The sequence below is a fragment of the Mya arenaria genome, chromosome 6, assembly GCF_026914265.1.
Source record: "Mya arenaria isolate MELC-2E11 chromosome 6, ASM2691426v1".
NCBI lineage: Eukaryota > Metazoa > Mollusca > Bivalvia > Myida > Myidae > Mya > Mya arenaria.
Genome location: NC_069127.1, coordinates 8,314,134 through 8,332,695, shown reverse-complemented (window position 1 = coordinate 8,332,695; position 18,562 = coordinate 8,314,134). Strand labels below are relative to the sequence as shown.

The 18,562-nt window shown below is 40.5% G+C and overlaps 2 protein-coding genes across 10 annotated transcripts in view; both read right to left on the bottom strand.

Moving 5' to 3' along the window:
• Window positions 1-4,298, bottom strand: part of LOC128238399 (uncharacterized) — a 74,178-nt gene extending 69,880 nt beyond the window's left edge. For 4 of the 9 annotated variants that reach the window (XM_052954291.1, XM_052954293.1, XM_052954292.1 and 1 more), the window contains exon 1: window positions 3,550-4,297. The gene's annotated coding sequence lies outside the window, so the exon portion shown is untranslated. Of the gene's footprint in view, window positions 1-3,549 lie in introns of all 9 variants that reach the window. The other 5 variants (XM_052954296.1, XM_052954294.1, XM_052954297.1 and 2 more) reach the window with 3 other exon arrangements.
• Window positions 4,299-5,077: 779 nt separating this feature from the next.
• LOC128237072 (uncharacterized) lies at window positions 5,078-17,741 on the bottom strand. Its single transcript, XM_052952266.1, has 8 exons — window positions 17,519-17,741; window positions 16,525-17,081; window positions 16,020-16,224; window positions 15,668-15,832; window positions 8,306-8,469; window positions 7,241-7,388; window positions 6,281-6,441; window positions 5,078-6,016 (listed from the first exon to the last, which is right to left on the bottom strand). The coding sequence occupies exons 1-8, from the start codon at window positions 17,739-17,741 to the stop codon at window positions 5,078-5,080; spliced, it is 2,562 nt and encodes an 853-aa protein (XP_052808226.1).
• Between the last annotated feature and the right edge of the window lie 821 nt (window positions 17,742-18,562).

Below are 18,562 nucleotides of genomic sequence, written 5' to 3'. Positions count from 1 at the left end.
TACAGTACATCTATATGTACATGTACACCACTTACAGTACATCTGTACGTACATGTACACCACGTACATTACATCTGTACGTACATGTACACCACTTACGTTACATTTGCACGTACATGTACACCACTTACATTACATCTGTACGTACATGTGCGCCACTTACAGTACAACTATAAGTACATGTACACCACTTACATTACATCTGTACGTACATGTACAACACTTACATTACATCTGTACGTACATGTACACCACTTACATTACATCTGTACGTACATGTGCGCCACTTACATTACATCTGTACGTACATGTACACAACTTACGTTACATTTGCACGTACATGTACACCACTTACATTACAGCTGTACGTACATGTGCGCCACTTATAGTACATCTATAAGAACATGTACACCACTTACATTACATCTGTCAGTACATGTACACCACTTACAGTACATCTGTACGTACATGTACACCACTAACGTTACATCTGTACGTACATGTACACCACTTACATTACATCTGTACGTACATGTACACCACTTACATTACATATGTACGTACATGTACACCACTAACGTTACATCTGTACGTACATGTACACCACTTACATTACATCTGTACGTACATGTACACCACTTACATTACATCTGTACGTACATGTACATCACTAACGTTATATCTGTACGTACATGTACATCACTTACATTTCAATTGTACGTACATAATGCACATCAATAGCATTTCATACACATCAACATAATCTCGTCTGTACGTACACCAGTATTTATTTACAGTACCCATAAATATGTTAAGTTTGATACATTGCGATAATGGAGATTATATCTACAATTGATGTGCTTCGATAAGTTTGATTGAAATAATTCTTTGGATCAGTAAATTAAATGCTTCAGTGCAAGTTTCATTTACAATTCATCACGACTTGCTACAAATATGTCCAAGCATCTGCACGATCGTCAATTTTGTACTTTTTATTTAATTAATAGGTCACAGCCATTTTTGATCGTTTACATATATATATATATAACAGTCTATATACTATATATACTATTTTGTATACTTATTTATGTAATATGTCATCAAGCTAAAATTCCTAACATACAATATAATGCTGAAGACAGCTGTATAGCTATTTTTGGCGGGGAAATGTGATTTAATGTTTTGAGAAAAATGCTTTAAATATTTAATCTATTACGTTTTAAAGCTGGACTAGTTTTGAACTGGCCCACAAGACGACTATAAAAGGAACAGCCAACCGTGTAAGCTTAACATATGGGTGGGACATTTGTTGCATAAGCCTAAAGTTAAATACCAAATACTAAATACCACTAAACACTCACTCCGTTTATACAATCGAGGTGGATCGTGATCTTCATTAACCAACTGTTCACATATGGAAATAAAAAATGTCCTAAACAAATTCATTTCTTTGAAATATATAACATTATAAATAATAACCGTTTGTACGATGAATACTTTTCTTCTTGCTTTATATATTTTTATTTTCGACTCTCTTACAAGCATATATACCCGAGGACACGGGATTGAGCACGTGGCGTTATTATGAAATCATTAAACAAGTATCATTCTTGATCATCGTTCAATGTTTATTAAATATTTGATTAAACATTTCATATCATACGAGAAAAGGTAACAAAGATGTTTCAAACATGAAAGGGAGGCTAATGGTTTCTCGTGGGGCTGACCAGATGATTTTTCGTGAGGCTGGCCAGATTTACGGGTGATTTCTCGTGGGGCTAACCAGATATACGGGGGATTTTTCGTGAAGCTTGCCAGATTTACGGGGGATTTTTTTGTAAGGCTGGCCAGATTTACGGGGGATTTCTCGTGGGGCTAACCAGATATACGGGGATTTTTTGTGAGGCTGGCCCAGATTTACGGGAAATTTCTCGTTGGGCTAACCAGATATACGGGGGATTTCTCGTGAAGCTGACCAGATTTACAGGGGATTTCTCGCGAGGCTAACCAGATACACGGGGGATTTCTCGTGGGGCTATCCAGATATACAGGGGATTTCTCGTGAAGCTGACCAGATAAACGGGGGATTTCCCGCGGGATTGACCAGATATACGGGGGATTTCTCGCGAGATTGACCATATATATATACGGGGGATTTCTCGTGGGATTGACCATATAGGCGGGGTATTATTCTTGAGACTGACCAGATAAACGGGGGATTTCTCGCAGGATTGACCAGATTTACGGGGGATTTCGCGTGGGGCTGACCAGATAAACGGGGGATTTCTCGCGGGATTGACCAGATATACGGGGGATTTCTCGCGGGATTGACCAGATATACGGGGGACTTCTCGCGAGGCTAACCGGATATAAGGGGGATTTCTCGCGGGATTGACCAGGTTTAAGGGGGATTTCTCGCGGGGTTCACCAGATATACGGGGGATTTCTAGTTCAATTTGCACAGATGTGTAGCAAAAACGCAACAAGAAAATATGACTAGACTCATTTAATTTACGACTGTATAAATCTTTAAGCATTGCAAAGATATAACCATATCCCTTGTTTTCAATCCAGTCTTTGCAAATGATCACACAATCTCCTTAGTCAACTTTGTTTGTACAGTGAAATGGACCTGTTTTCGCTTCTTCATCCCAAAATGTACAACGGACAACTTAAACACTGGATAAGAAAGCACTGATGCCCCAAAATATTCGGAGTGTGGTTGATTTAAAACTTTTCTGCTTATAAATACCTAAAAAACAACGAGTATCATGGTTTTGACAAACTCTTGCTTCAATCTATGCACAGACGGTTTTTTTTTCTTTTAATTAACGTATCTGTTTCGAATAAGAGCGTTTTAAGTAAATTGATGATTTGCCCCTTAACTAAAGTAAAGATGGTCGTGATTGATATATTTGAACTATGTTATCATGGTTACCGCATGTTTTACCATGTTCATACAGACAGATGATTGGTACAGAAAAAAATGCACATAGATGGATGGAGCGAAAATAAGATGGATTTGGTATATTTTTGTAACCTGCAGGCAATATTCTTGTTAAACTGAAGTTCACATGTTCACTGTCATGTACATCACTGAAATTCAGTTCTTACAATGGTCGTATTATCATACAAATCTAAATTGTAAATGATGCACGTTTTTTCATTCTCTTGTAGGTTTATTTTAATCATGACTGAATGTAAAATCATTAATGTCAACTGTCAGGGTTAAACAGGAAAATTACATTCTCACACAAGCCGACAACTGGTAATCCATTGAGAACTACTTTAATGTATAATTATGTTTATCGAGTGCTTATTACCTGAAACTTTTCATTTACAATTCAATGGCTCCGTTTAAAGCTTGAGTCACGACATGAAAGCCCCACCTTTTCAAGCTTTTCGGTGAATACTGCTGTCAGAAACTGTCTCCTATCAATTTGTTTTAACTCTTAATATTTTTTCGATAACCATATTTGTTTTTATAGGTATTTTATTTATATATAATGGTTTATGGGAAACGGACAATAGAAAAAGTTTTAAGTAAACCTTTCTTAACAGCTGTCCCGTCAGCAACGAAGATAGGGGTCTACTCTTCACCGGTCAGCAAGGTAGATAGGGTTCTTCAGTGGTCAGCAGGGAAGATTGGTTTGTTCACTGGTCAGCAAGGAATATAGGATTCTTCAGTGGTCAGCAAGGAAGATTGAGGTCTTCTCTTCACTTCAACTTTACCCTTATATATTCCCTTTAAATTATTTAAATCACCAAGAAATCCGGAAAAGCAACACCTTTATAACGTTGAACATCAAACAGTTAACACATTAGAACTTTTTCAAGTCAGCTGACTAAAATTGAATGTTAATCTAAGTACATGTAAATCCCCGGTATGGTATCGGACATTTAACTCCTATGTCATGCCTCCAATCGCACCATCGATCACTTTCAACAGCTCCTTCGGAAGTTGATTTAAAAATCGAATTTTTTGTGTTTACTATTATAAATCGTTTAAGTTAAATTTAAGGTTTTACAGCACTGCCCAGCCTAATTCCGGTATTTACTATTGGAAGTAATCCTTATTAGACTAGCAGGTCATTCCTTTAAGTATTATGTCAGAGTTGTGTATACCATGTCGCATTAATGATTATTCAAACTTCAAAACATCTTCAAACTTTAACACCGAAATAAGATAGTCTTTATGAATAGATCACAGTAAAGATTCTTGATATACTTAGTGGTAAACCAACCATCTAGGTGTGTTTACATTTCAGTATTTTGCAAATTTTAAAACAGTTCTTTTCATTTGGACATGGTTCAGTGACCACATTATACTACAAACTTTTATAACCTATAATAAAAAAACTAAATAGTTTTAGTGTGTGTATGCAGGTGTAAAGCCCGGCTCGCCTGACGGGCCGCAAACAATAGTGTCCCGGCAGGGTTTCCCTCCCTCGGTCACGCTGTATTTACGAGTGACCGGCCATTCGACACGCCCGTCTGTATATCATTTAAACCACAGGGGGTTCTCTCGATTTTTTTTTACCCTATATATGATTTATATCAGGTAACCCCTGTGGTTAAAACTGGACCATCATAGTTTATGTCATTCCTCAATGGGGTTGGATTTTATTACAAAAGGCTAATGATTTTCGATAAGGACAAAAAATGTTAGCACTTTGATCACATAATATGTTTAATTAGTTACGCCTGAAAAACTACACCCTGCATTTAAAGATTGCATAGATCTTTATTACATACCGAACAAGAACATACAGTTAAATTATGAGAAGGAATTTCGACAAATTTAAATAAAAACAAAATATCATAAAATTATGCGTCATAAATAAGCAAACAAAACTGATCATGTGCAAACAGCGCCATGCACTTCCCCAATGAATGATGAAATCTGACTCCTGCTGCATTCATTAACCAGGAAGACGACAGTCTAAATTCTTTTCATATTAAAACACTGAATGCGACACGTTTCGGTTAATTGCTACTCCTCACAATAAATTCTATGGGTCTTTATAGCTCTCGAATATTGCAAAACACGACTTGTGAACCTATTTTGTGTCGACGATCAACGAGCCTCATCATCATTAAACAGGTGATTAAAAACGTCGAGTTCCCCACCTCGAGACCGAGTGGATCTGACGTCACTTCCTGAACCAACATCCACGAGCTCGTATGATGACGTTTTCTCAGTTGGATCATCTTCGCTGATCGGCAGGAAGAGATTCTCCAACCGTTGACCAACGAGCTGCTCCGTGGTGGCCTTCTTTACGGGAATGACCGTCAGCTGATTTTCTTGGTCAAATTTAGTGGCGGTCAGCGAAGACGGCTCGACGTCATGGGAGCAGCACGGTTCCTCGCCGGTAGCCCGAGTCGCCGCCTCAATAAAAGCGATCTGTTGTGCGAGCTGAAAACTGTCAGAGTGCGAGTCCGGATCTGGACCGTGTGCAGCACATGAGCCGTCTGATCTGATGATATCGATTGCAGGCGATACGCTTGAGTGCTTGGATCTTGGGGAGCTTGCCTTCGAATCGTGATCCGTGTCCTCCAGACGACTGGAACACGACGTTGGACTCCTAAGAGTTTCTCTGAGAACGTTAACGTGCTCGGATATGGCCTGATCAAAATCGCTCCTCTTTCTAGTTAGCCCCGGTTCTACGGCTGACTGGCTGGCGCTCACAATGCGAGTGGTTGGACCGGAAGTCGGCTGCATAGGTGCAGTGAGGGTCGAGTCGGTGCTTGTCACCTTGTTAAACAGCAGTGACCTTGATGGCTCACCAACCGCACTCAAACTGTTAGATTGGGAGTCCACGGGGGCTGGAGGTATGAAGAAGCTGGGGACGGACGGCGGGGAAGAAAGTGTGGTAATTTTAGAGGCGACCTCCTGTGAGTGTTCCCACGACTCCTGCCCCCGACCACTCCTCTGTGAGTGTAGGGAACTTTCCCTTGACCGGTCATCATGTCGGCGGTATCTCACCGGCTCTGACGGCGGTGGAAGTCTCGGGACCTGGAAAACGTGTTTAATGAATAAATATTCTGAAAAAGAATTGGTTATGAGATAATATTTAAAAAAAAACACACCATATTTTAAAAAGGTTTTGTAAAAAGAACAAGGAAAATAATTATTTAAAAAAATAGTAATGATATAACGATAACTTATTTAACATGACGGACAACTTCTTATGATTATAATCATTATATCATTACATAATTGCTATATATATACAATATATATATATATATATGAATGCCACCTAGAACACTGCCTTACCTCGGACGATGTGACGGACGCCGGTAGACTGGGTGGTTCTCTGGCGTCCTCGGAGCGACGGATCATTTCCTCAAAGACGGCGCTAGTGTGGCTCAACTGGGAGAGAACGTCACGGACGTCGAGCGACAGCGTGCCCAGGGACTCTGTGCTTGTTGCCTTGTCTGATATAAGTCAGGAAAATGGAAACGATGGAAATTTTCAGAAAAAGCTTGGATGTTGACATATTAAAATAAACACAATAAAATGATCGTACGCAATATATCCGAACATGTTTTTGCTTTTTTTTTAACTAAAATAATCGGTAGGGGGGTTGCATTTTAGTTACTTTTCAAAAGATCCATAATCTACAAAAACAAAATGCAATAAACATTCTCTGAAAAAGCAATCATGACTACTTCTGGCATACAACATTCTCTGAAAAAGCAATCATGACTACTTCTGGCATACAACATTCTCTGAAAAAGCAATCATGACTACTTCTGGCATACAACATTCTCTGAAAAAGCAATCATGACTTCTTCTGGCATACAACATTCTCTGAAAAAGCAATCATGACTACTTCTGGCATACAACATTCTCTGAAAAAGTAATCATGACTTCTTCTGGCATACAACTGCATACACAAACTATTTTGTTTTCCTTTGTTGTCGTGTGCGCGTGTTCAATGTTCACTAATGTGATATAATAAATAAGAAACACAAGTGTGCTCTAACTATTTATAATGAACTACGCTAAGCAATGTACACCAACAGACTGACCAGGAATACTCAGCATGCAAGAAGATAAAGATATAAGTATAGTCTGTTTCTAGAATCTGCAACATAAACTACTAGCGCAAGTTCGGAAGGGGGCGGACAAATCTACCCGGGCACAATCCATTCAAGTTCGTTCTGCATCCAAACCATAGACATTACATTCTTTCAAAATTTATTTTTGAAAAAAACAGCCATTTATGCGTACCAACGTAGCTGCTGACCGGTTCCGATGTGGGCAAGGTACGAGTTTCGGTTGTGCGGCTGCGGAGAGCGATGTTCTCTACCACCCGGTCCCCGTGTAGCGTTCCATCCGAGGGACTTGGGAACGTCTCTTCCCCAGAACCGGAGCTGCCCTATGGTAATAATTATGACAAAACTGTTGCATTAGAATATTTTTTTGTTAATGTAGTTTTTAAATCTCATTATGAAGAAATAAACTCTTACAATATTAAATTTATGATAAAACGGCGTTGTGTCCCTTAGTACAAATACACTGTATGAGATATTGGCTGGCTCTCTCGGCAGTAATACCGAGGTCTCTTGGCAGTTATACCGAGGTCTCTTGGCAGTTATACAGTGCTCTATTGGCAGTTATACCGAGCTCTATTGGCAGTTATACCAAGCCTTCTTGGCAGCTATACCGAGCTCTCTTGGCAGCTATACCGAGCTCTCTTGGCAGCTATTCTGAGCTCGTTTGCCGGCTATACCGAGCTCTCTTGGCAGTTATACCGAGGATATTTTTCCATTCCATGATTGCTTTGGACTCGATATAGCACAGGATACCGAGTCCGGACGTCACCTCTTCTATCTCGTCAGCAAGCTACAAACCACTCGATGTCGGTCTATCAATGTTTGCACCACCGGGGACGCCCATTCTCATTCACCAGAGGTTTAAAAATGATAAATCTACGTGGTACGCAAACATGGCATAACATCACCGCTCTGGTGTACGAGAATGGGGACGGCCGACATACAAGGCAGATATTCATAAAACATCTTAAGTCATATTCAAAGGATTCTTTTTTGCGAATTCTGTCCTGCAAGTGTATTCCCGGCAGTTTTTATCACTGCAAAACCTCCAGCTCAATGTATTTTGACATCTTCTTTCCTGCCTCAGGACCGGGATTTAGACAACAAATCCCAGTTTGTCCCAATCCCCACCCCACACCGTATACAATATTAAATTGGTCACAACTTCAATATCAAAAAATATATCTTTGTACTGTTACAGTAACATTATTTAATACATATTTCCAAGCTCATTTCTCACCGGTGCGATAGTGATGTCGGTGATGAGGCTGCTGAGGATGTTTGGTCCCCGGGAGGTCCGCTGGGCCCAGGGGATAAAGAAGAGCACGACGGAACCGACCAGGATGGGTATCCCCGCGCAGTGGAACGCAAGGTCGTAATTTCCGGTCATGTCGTAGAGAGCACCTGTGTATGGAAAAGGAGAAGGGCATATAGACGGCGTAGACAGTTATCATGTATGCTCAGTAGGCATGTAGTGGCGGACGCGGCCAAAAGAACGCCATGTTTTACGATGTTCATTCCGATAATGTCATATAATGCGTCAGCGTTCAACGGGTCGGCAATATTCATAATGCATCTTAGTGAATATTTTCAACTAAGTGAAATTTTCTTAAAGTGACACTCTTATTCAAAATCAATACATACACATGTATAACAAACATAATTTTTCAGTAATAAACCTTTAACCACCTCCTAAATAATGGATTTATGGAAAATACTAATAACTAATAACACGATTGTAACCGTGTATTTTAAAGCTGAAAACGCAAAAATAATAAATGATTGGTGAGTGCTAAAAGATTTACTGCGATCGACTATCGTCTCATTATGTAGAAATACCATGTTTTCTGCACATTTCTTTCAAATTAAACACGGTATCCTTTATAAAAACCATTGTTTTCGACATTTATCCATCCTTTTTGGTATATTAAAACAATTGTATTATTAATGGTTGTGAATCGATCTTATTTGGGAGTGAGAGTGCATCTTCAAATTTTGACAATCGGCTTAGCCAAGATAAAGTGGACACTTGTGTTGCACGAAGGTCAATTTTTAAAGTATTACAAATCGTTAAAATTCAATATGATTTCGCAAGCTTAATGCCTCGAGCATTATGTATTAAAACTATTCTTTTGTAGCAGACCTGATAAAAAAGTTACAGACTGATATATACAAGTGGACGTGTAGGCCTACGGACTATACATATTGAAGCATAACATGTTTTGTTTGGAAAGTAGAAGCAACCTTCCTACCTTCTTTTTGCGCATAAAGTACTGGTAATGTGTAAACATTAAACATTTGAGCCAAAAATTTGATTCTGAAACAAATGAAAATATTTATATGTGTAGGATTGCAAGAACCATTTAAAGCAAAAAAGAAGTCACACTTATATTTAACAGAATCATTTAGATAACAGCTCAATATAATCAAATTTCCTTTTAGATCAAACATATAGGTGTCTTTTGTTAGCATACAAAGTCTTGAATGACTTACACTTCATTTTTTTTAAAAGCTTGGATCAGAATTTAGGCTACAGAGGGGCTACGGACTATATAAACACAGTAATCATGTAAAACCAGTCTGGAAACATAATTATATGTTTGCATTATACATCAAAAGTATCATCTTTTACCAACTGATCATCCCCAGGCCCTATCATCCCTTGAACATTTACCTCAACAAAATATGTAATTCAAGACACTCTTTATTCCAAAACATGGAAACAACCAGCGAAATAAGAGTCATTTCCTGACATGAAAACTATTTTAAGTGCTTGTAGCACTACATCTCCAACTTAAAAAATTGCAATTAACAGTCAAACTTGCCAAAACAAAAGTAGATGTAAAGAAATAGTAACAGAAGTTTTTTATCTTGCATTTATACTTGTTACGAAGGGGCTACAGACTATACAGGCTAGGTTCGCATGTGCCTAATTATGTGTTTACTTAATATCAAAAGGTTAAAAGTTGAAGTAAATTGAAATATTAAATGTTCAAAAGTGTATAATAGCATGATATAGTATATATACCTGTTGAAACAGTGTTTTCAGGGAAATGCACAGAACTGTTTCACAAATGACCATTTCTCAGAAGATTATCTCATAAATTGACAGAACTGAGACACATAAAAGCATCAAAGATTAACCAATGTTTGATTTAATTTGTGTTAATAATATTTTCATATCAATATATACTTATTTTTTTACATAAATATTAACATTAAATTAAGTTGTATATTGAATACCAATCTTGACTTAGATTTGATTGGGCTATCATATGTCATTATCTGCTTTGTGCCCTAACATGTATATGTTAAGAAATCCCTTGGCATCAATATAAGTGAAGTATTCCATTTATGTGCAAATTTCAAACTATTTAAACTGGTATTTCATTTCCAGTTTTTTTTTTAACTATTAAAGATGCATTCTCCATATAAAGAAAGCCACTGTAAATTTATTCAAATGGGGAAGATTCATGAAGGCTTTTTTGCCCCACAAAAGTTTCAAAAAATAAATGCCAAAATGTTGCTTGATCTATATGTTAAACTAAATATAAACCTTAATTAATGCAAAGATTATTAATATTATTTCTTTCACCAAACAATTAAGAAATACTTGATGAAAAATGGGTACATATTGTAAAGAAACGGCAAAGTTGCCATTTATCACAGTTATGTTCTTTTTCGGAATGTCGGAGTAACCGCATCTGTAGCGTTTCGCATGAAATTATTTGGTTTAAATATCTTTACATGTGGGAATTTCTACCGAATTCCTTTTTGTCACAAATTTATTTAGAATGACTCAAATGGAATATCATCATTGTTCACGTGTTATACCAATTAATGATCAAGTCTTTGCAATTGCTTGGTAAAATAGAACACACTACTATTTTATGCTAAAAATTGTGTTATTCTGTGCTTGAAAATAAATTATAAAAAGCACTAGTGACTATATATAGAATAACACAACTTTTAGTATGAAATAATACATGATGTATCAATACGTATTATTGGTTTCTTATAATTATCCAAATTATACACATGTTAACAGCAATAAAAAGCTAACAACACACTAAGTGATTAAATTTGCATTGTTTAATGCTCATAAATTTATCACTTTTTAAAAAAATTGTTGCGCGATTGCAAAGCTGTAATTGAGCCTCTGCCTACATACCCGTTTGATTTCATGCGAAACTTCTCGGTTAAACATTAACAAGCTAGATATCACACACACAGAGACCCCTAAGTACTTTATACATAAAACAACCAAGTGCATTTGTAGTTCTTGAATAAACATTGACTGTTGATTGATATTATGTTAGTACATATACATACAATCAACCTAACTGATGTTGAAGGTCCATATGCACAGTATGAAGTACAAAACATGGAACAGAATGAAAACGAATACAAAAAAGTCTTTTAAAAACTGACATCTAGTAAATAATTTTGACGTTAAAGCAGTATAGTACGTAGCCCCTTAACTATCATTTATGTGCGTATACTTATGTCGAACAGATTATAACTGAACACCAAACATTTTGTATAATAACAATATGAGGCTATTAAACAACATTGTAACACCATTATATTGCACTGAATGCATCTTAAACACAACTGATTGTAATCTGCTCTGTATTTTCGGATTCAAACCTTCATTATGTACATGTATATAAGACAAGTTCTTATTTCTATTCTCCCTTAAACTATGTTTGCTTTCATTTTACATTCATGATTCTGTTTTATTAAAAGCTAGCTGTAATTATGATCTGACCTTTCAATTTAAAAATAATTTTGAGGGGGGCTACGGACTATGCAGGGCTACGGACAAAATAGTTTTGACTGTTGATTCTTCATTCAGTATGCTAGCTGCTAAATATTTTTGTGATAGCTTGCTGCCATTGCCTGGGAGTATAGAACAGATTGTCATTGTAATACATAATCATGTCACAGTTGTAGGACATGTTGAAAAGCGGGGCTACGGACTATACAAAAAAAACCGTCATTTTGGCTAAGTCATGAGAAACGAGTTGAGGACCTTTAGTAAAAATGTTTGTGATTTTCATGTGTTATAATATTCTATGTACTCCTATTAGGTGTTCTATAATTCAATAAACAAAGTTTAGTTGTAATTTTTCATTGTAGAATAAGTAAGGGTGAAAATAGGAAAATGTATAACAAGTGTACACATTCACAATTTTCCACACATCTTCATCAATTATTGTACAATTTTCATTCCGTAAAAAGTAGTGTAAATAAGAATGGTGTCCTTAATTTGAAAACATTACTTTAGCAATGTATCCAAGATTGCCTTTATGAGCTGTATGTTTAAAAAATGGCTATTTTTTGGTGCAACAGCATAACATCCAAAATATGGCCATTTCTGGACCTTTCAAACGGTATATTTGGAAAACCATTGAGTAAACATATATAAAACTATATATTGCTGGAAAGGTCTTATTGAGTACTATCAGTATACACTAAAGTGTCAAAGATCTTATGTAAATGAAAGCCAAAACAGCATATAACATTGAAAAAGTTAAATGTCCACTTTATCTTGGCTAAGCCGAATGAGTATTTATTAAACCCCCCACTTTTCATCAAATGTATTTACATGTATATAAATTGTTTAGACCATTTTCTTACTTATTTTCATAGTTTTGGTGCACAAAACGTGTTTTCTTTCAATTCAAATTAAAAAAGACAGTTTTCCACTAAGTTGAAAAGCTTCAATGTGATGCTTCATGAATTCGACCCAAGTTCCCAGGTGATCAATTTTCAATTACTAATCAAATACAATACCTTTACCAGTAGTACATGTAGTAAATCTGCTGGTAAGACTGAGCTGATGTCGTGGGTAACTACCATTTAAACCTGTGCAGCTGCGAGGGTAAATATGGAAGAGTATATGCCAAAACGCTACATTGTAAAATTACCTGAGGCGGGCGGCCCGAGGGTAAATATGAGAGGGTATATGCCAAAACGCTACATTGGAAAATTACCTGAGGCGGGCGGCCCGAGGGTAAATAAGGGAGGGTATACGCCAAAACGCTACATTGGGAACTTACCTGAGGCGGGCGGCCAGACGGTAAACATGGGAGGGTCTATGCCAAAAGGCTTCACGGGGACCTTACCTGCGGCGGGCGGCCCGAGGGTAAATATGAGAGGGTATATGCCAAAACGCTACATTGGGAACTTACCTAAGGCGGGCGGCGCGAGGGTAAATATGGGAGGGTATACGCCAAAACGCTACATTGGGAACTTACCTGAAGCGGGCGGCCCGAGGGTAAATATTGGAGGGTATACATACGCCAAAACGCTTCATTGGGAACTTACCTGAGGCGGGCGGCCCGAGGGTAAATATGGAAGGGTATACGCCAAAAGGCTTCACGGGGACTTACCTGCGGCGGGTGGCCCGAGGGTAAATATGAGAGGGTATATGCCAAAACGCTACATTGAGAGCTTACCTGCGGCGATGGTCCGAGGGTAAATATTGGAGGTTATACGCCAAAAGGCTGCACGGGGAGTAACCTGCCCGACGGTAAATATGGGTGGATATATGCCAATAGGCAACACGGGACGCTTACCTGCGGCAGGCGGCCAGACGGTAAATATGGGAGGGTCTATGCCAAAAGGCTTCATGGGGACCTTACCTGCGGCGGGCGGCCCGACGGTAAATATGAGAGGGTAGATGCCAAAAGGCTTCACAGGGACCTTACCTGCGGCGGGCGGCCCGACGGTAAATATGAGAGGGTAGATGCCAAAAGGCTTCACAGGGACCATACCTGCGGCAGGCGGCTCGACGGTGAATATGGGAGGGTATATGCCGAAAGACAACACGGGGACCTTACCTGCGGCGGGCGGCCCGAGGGTAAATATGAGAGGGTATATGCCAAAACGCTACATTGGGAACTTTCCTGAGGCGGGCGGCGCGAGGGTAAATATATGAGGGTATACGCCAAAACGCTACATTGGGAACTTACGTGAGGCGGGCTGCCCGAGGGTTAATATGGGAGGGTATACATACGCCAAAACGCTTCATTGGGAACTTATTTGAGGCGGGCGGCCCGAGGGTAAATACGGGAGGGTATACGCCAAAAGGCTTCACGGGGACCTTACCTGCGGCGGGCGGCCCGAGGGTAAATATGAGAGGGTATATGCCAAAACGCTACATTGGGAACTTACCTAAGGCGGGCGGCGCGAGGGTAAATATGGGAGGGTATACGCCAAAACGCTACATTGGGAACTTACCTGAAGCGGGCGGCCCGAGGGTAAATATTGGAGGGTATACATACGCCAAAACGCTTCATTGGGAACTTACCTGAGGCGGGCGGTCCGAGGGTAAATATGGAAGGGTATACGCCAAAAGTCTTCACGGGGACTTACCTGCGGCGGGTGGCCCGAGGGTAAATATGAGAGGGTATATGCCAAAACGCTACATTGAGAGCTTACCTGCGGCGATGGTCCGAGGGTAAATATTGGAGGTTATACGCCAAAAGGCTGCACGGGGAGTAACCTGCCCGACGGTAAATATGGGTGGATATATGCCAATAGGCAACACGGGACGCTTACCTGCGGCAGGCGGCCAGACGGTAAATATGGGAGGGTCTATGCCAAAAGGCTTCATGGGGACCTTACCTGCGGCGGGCGGCCCGACGGTAAATATGAGAGGGTAGATGCCAAAAGGCTTCACAGGGACCTTACCTGCGGCGGGCGGCCCGACGGTAAATATGAGAGGGTAGATGCCAAAAGGCTTCACAGGGACCATACCTGCGGCAGGCGGCTCGACGGTGAATATGGGAGGGTATATGCCGAAAGACAACACGGGGACCTTACCTGCGGCGGGCGGCCCGAGGGTAAATATGAGAGGGTATATGCCAAAACGCTACATTGGGAACTTTCCTGAGGCGGGCGGCGCGAGGGTAAATATATGAGGGTATACGCCAAAACGCTACATTGGGAACTTACGTGAGGCGGGCTGCCCGAGGGTTAATATGGGAGGGTATACATACGCCAAAACGCTTCATTGGGAACTTATTTGAGGCGGGCGGCCCGAGGGTAAATACGGGAGGGTATACGCCAAAAGGCTTCACGGGGACCTTACCTGCGGCGGGCGGCCCGAGGGTAAATATGAGAGGGTATATGCCAAAACGCTACATTGAGAGCTTACCTGCGGCGAACGGTCCGAGGGTAAATATGGGAGGTTATACGCCAAAAGGCTTTACGGGGACCTTATCTGCTGAGGCCGACGGTAAATATGGGTGGGTATATGCCAAAAGGCTTCACGTGGAGTAACCTGCCCGACGGTAAATATGGAGGATATATGCCAATAGGCAACACGGGACGCTTACCTGCGACAGGCGGCCAGACGGTAAATATGGGAGGGTCTATGCCAAAAGCCTTCATGGGGACCTTACATGCGGCGGGCGGCCCGACGGTAAATATGGGAGGGTATGTGCAAAAGGCTTCACGGGGACCTTACCTGCGCCGCCATTAGAGCGTAAATTTTCGAGGGTAAAAAACCCATTGGAAGCTTACCTTAGGCGGGCGGCCCGAGGGTAAATTTAAGCGGGAATATGCCCAAAAGGTTACACAAGGGACTTACCCGCGGCGGGCGGCCCGAGAGTAAATGTAAGGGAGCATGTGCCGATCATGAAGCCCCAAGCCAGTAGGCTGTTCTCGATGCCCATGAGCTGCGCGGTGATGATCGGGAGCAGAACCACGAAGCAGCCGTCTACCAGACCCACCGTCACCACGTACGCAACGATACCTGATACAGCGGAAAAACAATTACGATTAGAGAGGTACGCCAAGTTATGTTACTTACAGATTAACATAATCTGCCTTGACGGCTATAAGATGAGTGAAATGTTGTTTTCAAATTATCTGATAAAACGACATTTGTCTCCCGTAGACTACTAATGGAATCTACCATGAGGCCGTTCGAATACACAAACCTGGGTAGGACTTAATGAGCGGGAGAACCATGACGCCAGCTCCTGTGATGACCATGGACAGCTGGTGCATGTGCAAGCGGTTGAGGACGCCGGCAGCGACGATACGGCCGAACATGATGCGACCTAGAGCGGTGGCGGCGCCCAAAATCATCATGAGGATGGAGGCGAGTTCCGGTGACACACCCTGATCGATCGCGTAAGATACCTGGGAACGAAAGCCTTTTTATTGTATATGTTTGACGCCAACATTTGACGTTAACTTCATGTAACTGGATACCAAGAAGTGAAAGCAGTGGAAGCTAACGCGAGAACCTTTTTTTCGTTTCATCCTCAATATGTGAACTCATGTATGTGAAAAATTGATTAAACTAAAACGAAACCAAGTACGTCCTAGAAAAATCACAGAATGATAGTAAAATAATGTAATCGTGGGCTTATCGCTAATTCGTCGTTTTACGGACCATAATTAATAAATAATTTACTAGCACAAATGAGTGTCACTGACCAGGTGGACGTATGGAATGTAGAAGCCGAACATGACGAAGGTAATGGAGAGCGTCCAGACGACAAACACACGGTTCTTCCAAATCTGCAGGTCCTTAATGAAGCTCCGACCCTCTGCCCGCTGACACTTCATGTAGGCGGGCGTCCGGATGCGGGAGTTAAGCACGCTCGTGATCAGACAGAACCCCGCGTACACACGAAACGCCGTCCGCCAACCCGCCTTGTCGATGATGGCTTGTGACAGCGGTCCCATAATGAGCGTTCCAAAACTACTTCCGGAAACTGTGATACCGGTGGCAACGGCGAGATATTTGTCAAAATACTGTGACGTAATGGTCATCGTCGGTGACGTAGTCATGCAGGTACCTATACCGTACAGGAGGGAGAACGTGAAGAACATGGGGTTTAGTGACGTCACGAACGATGTAGACAGCAGGGAGACGGCACATATGACGCCGCCGGTGATCATGACGCGACTGTATCCGAATCGGCTTACTTGCCAGCTGGTTACCGGACCGAACGTCATGGACAGGCCGTAGGCCAGTGACCCGATCCATGCTGAAAAAAAATATGCATAGTATGTTTTTAAGTCAAACTTGACCAGAAATGACAGTATGTTACCATACAAAACGTAGGTAAATGAGAACTTGACGTATTATACTACAGCTGTACTTTACAAAGTAAAGTGTAAATGTTAAAAGTATTTACTGAGCAGGTCATTGACAACCTTACTATGGCAGAATCATTAAAAATACAAAAATAAACTTGAAAAGTGGAATTGTCGGTTCCGGGAGCTATCTCAGGGTCCAGTCTGCACCGCGCCTCTAACAGCCGGAACTTCCGCTCTGATTTGCACCGCCGACGTGTCTTCTAAGCCGAAAATGTTTTGAAAGATAAAATGAATTTTCAAAGACTTATATGAGTGCAGACTAGATCGAAAGAGACCCAGACCGAATTTGGTTTACGTGTCAATCGTAAAACTATATTTTATATACCTGTGGAGCCTTTTGCTGATTTAAATTCTTTTATGAACTCGACAAAGAAGACACCGAATGCATGCAAGACTCCGAGCACAAATATCTGGGAGATAAATGCGCATGCACACACGAACCACGAGTATTTTGTGTCCTTTTCAGGACCGACAACTTCCTTTTCAAGAAGTTCTACTCCCTGATTTGTTTCTGCGTCTTTAATCAAACGGTTCTCCGCCGACGTCATGTTGTTTTCCGTCGATGCATTTCCGCCAACTCGTAACGTCTCCAGCAATTTGACGTCACAATGTTTGCGTTTTTCACAACGCTAATTTGTAGCGCGTGTATTGCATTTTCAAAAGAAGGTTCGCATACGTTTCTTCTCTCAAAAAAAATGCTCCAAAATGACAGAAAGACAATAGTGCAGTTCTAAACATTCATGATACATGTAATTCATTCATTGCTCATAGTTGAAGTCCGATAGGAACATAACTCAGGATGGCTAGAGTAACCATTAAAGCGCGGAAAAGACATTTCAGCATAATTGGTGACGACGATGCGGAAGACGACGCTGCTGCTGCTGCTGCTATTACTGCTGCTGGTGATGCTGTTGTTGCTACTGATGATGAAAAGGAGGAGAAGTAGGAGGAGAAGTAAGGAATAGTATTAGGCAAAAACTACATATTCTTTCGTTGCATCTAAAACGCTTACATTTGATATCAAAATAATTTTGATATCACCATGCATATTAAAGTTACGTTATTGTACTTTGGATACATTAAAGTAGAAACTGACGAGACCCATCGTGCATTGGCTCTAAAGTGTATACATACATGCAGCTCTCCCGCAATAAAGTATTCCATTTGCCATGAATTGTTTGTAAAATAACTAATTACACCACTGGTGTCCGTGTCCATGTTAAGGCATATACAGACAACGAATGTTAGAATTTGATAAACAAATCACGTTTTATGGACAAATTAAAAACATCCAATTATGAAATTAAAAAACAAACATAATGTTTTACTAATATATGGTGGCAATAGGGGAAACCGTAAAATATAATGA

Bases quoted from the DNA above. Each gene is read 5' to 3' on its own strand.
- LOC128237072 (XM_052952266.1), bottom strand. From the start codon at position 17,741: ATGACGTCGGCGGAGAACCGTTTGATTAAAGACGCAGAAACAAATCAG. The intron at 16,225-16,524 runs GTCAGTGACACT...TTTCGTTCCCAG, and splicing joins ACATTCCATACGTCCACCTG to GTATCTTACGCGATCGATCA. The intron at 8,470-15,667 runs GTAAGTCCCTTG...TTCCATACACAG, and splicing joins TCTCGGGCCGCCCGCCGCGG to GTGCTCTCTACGACATGACC.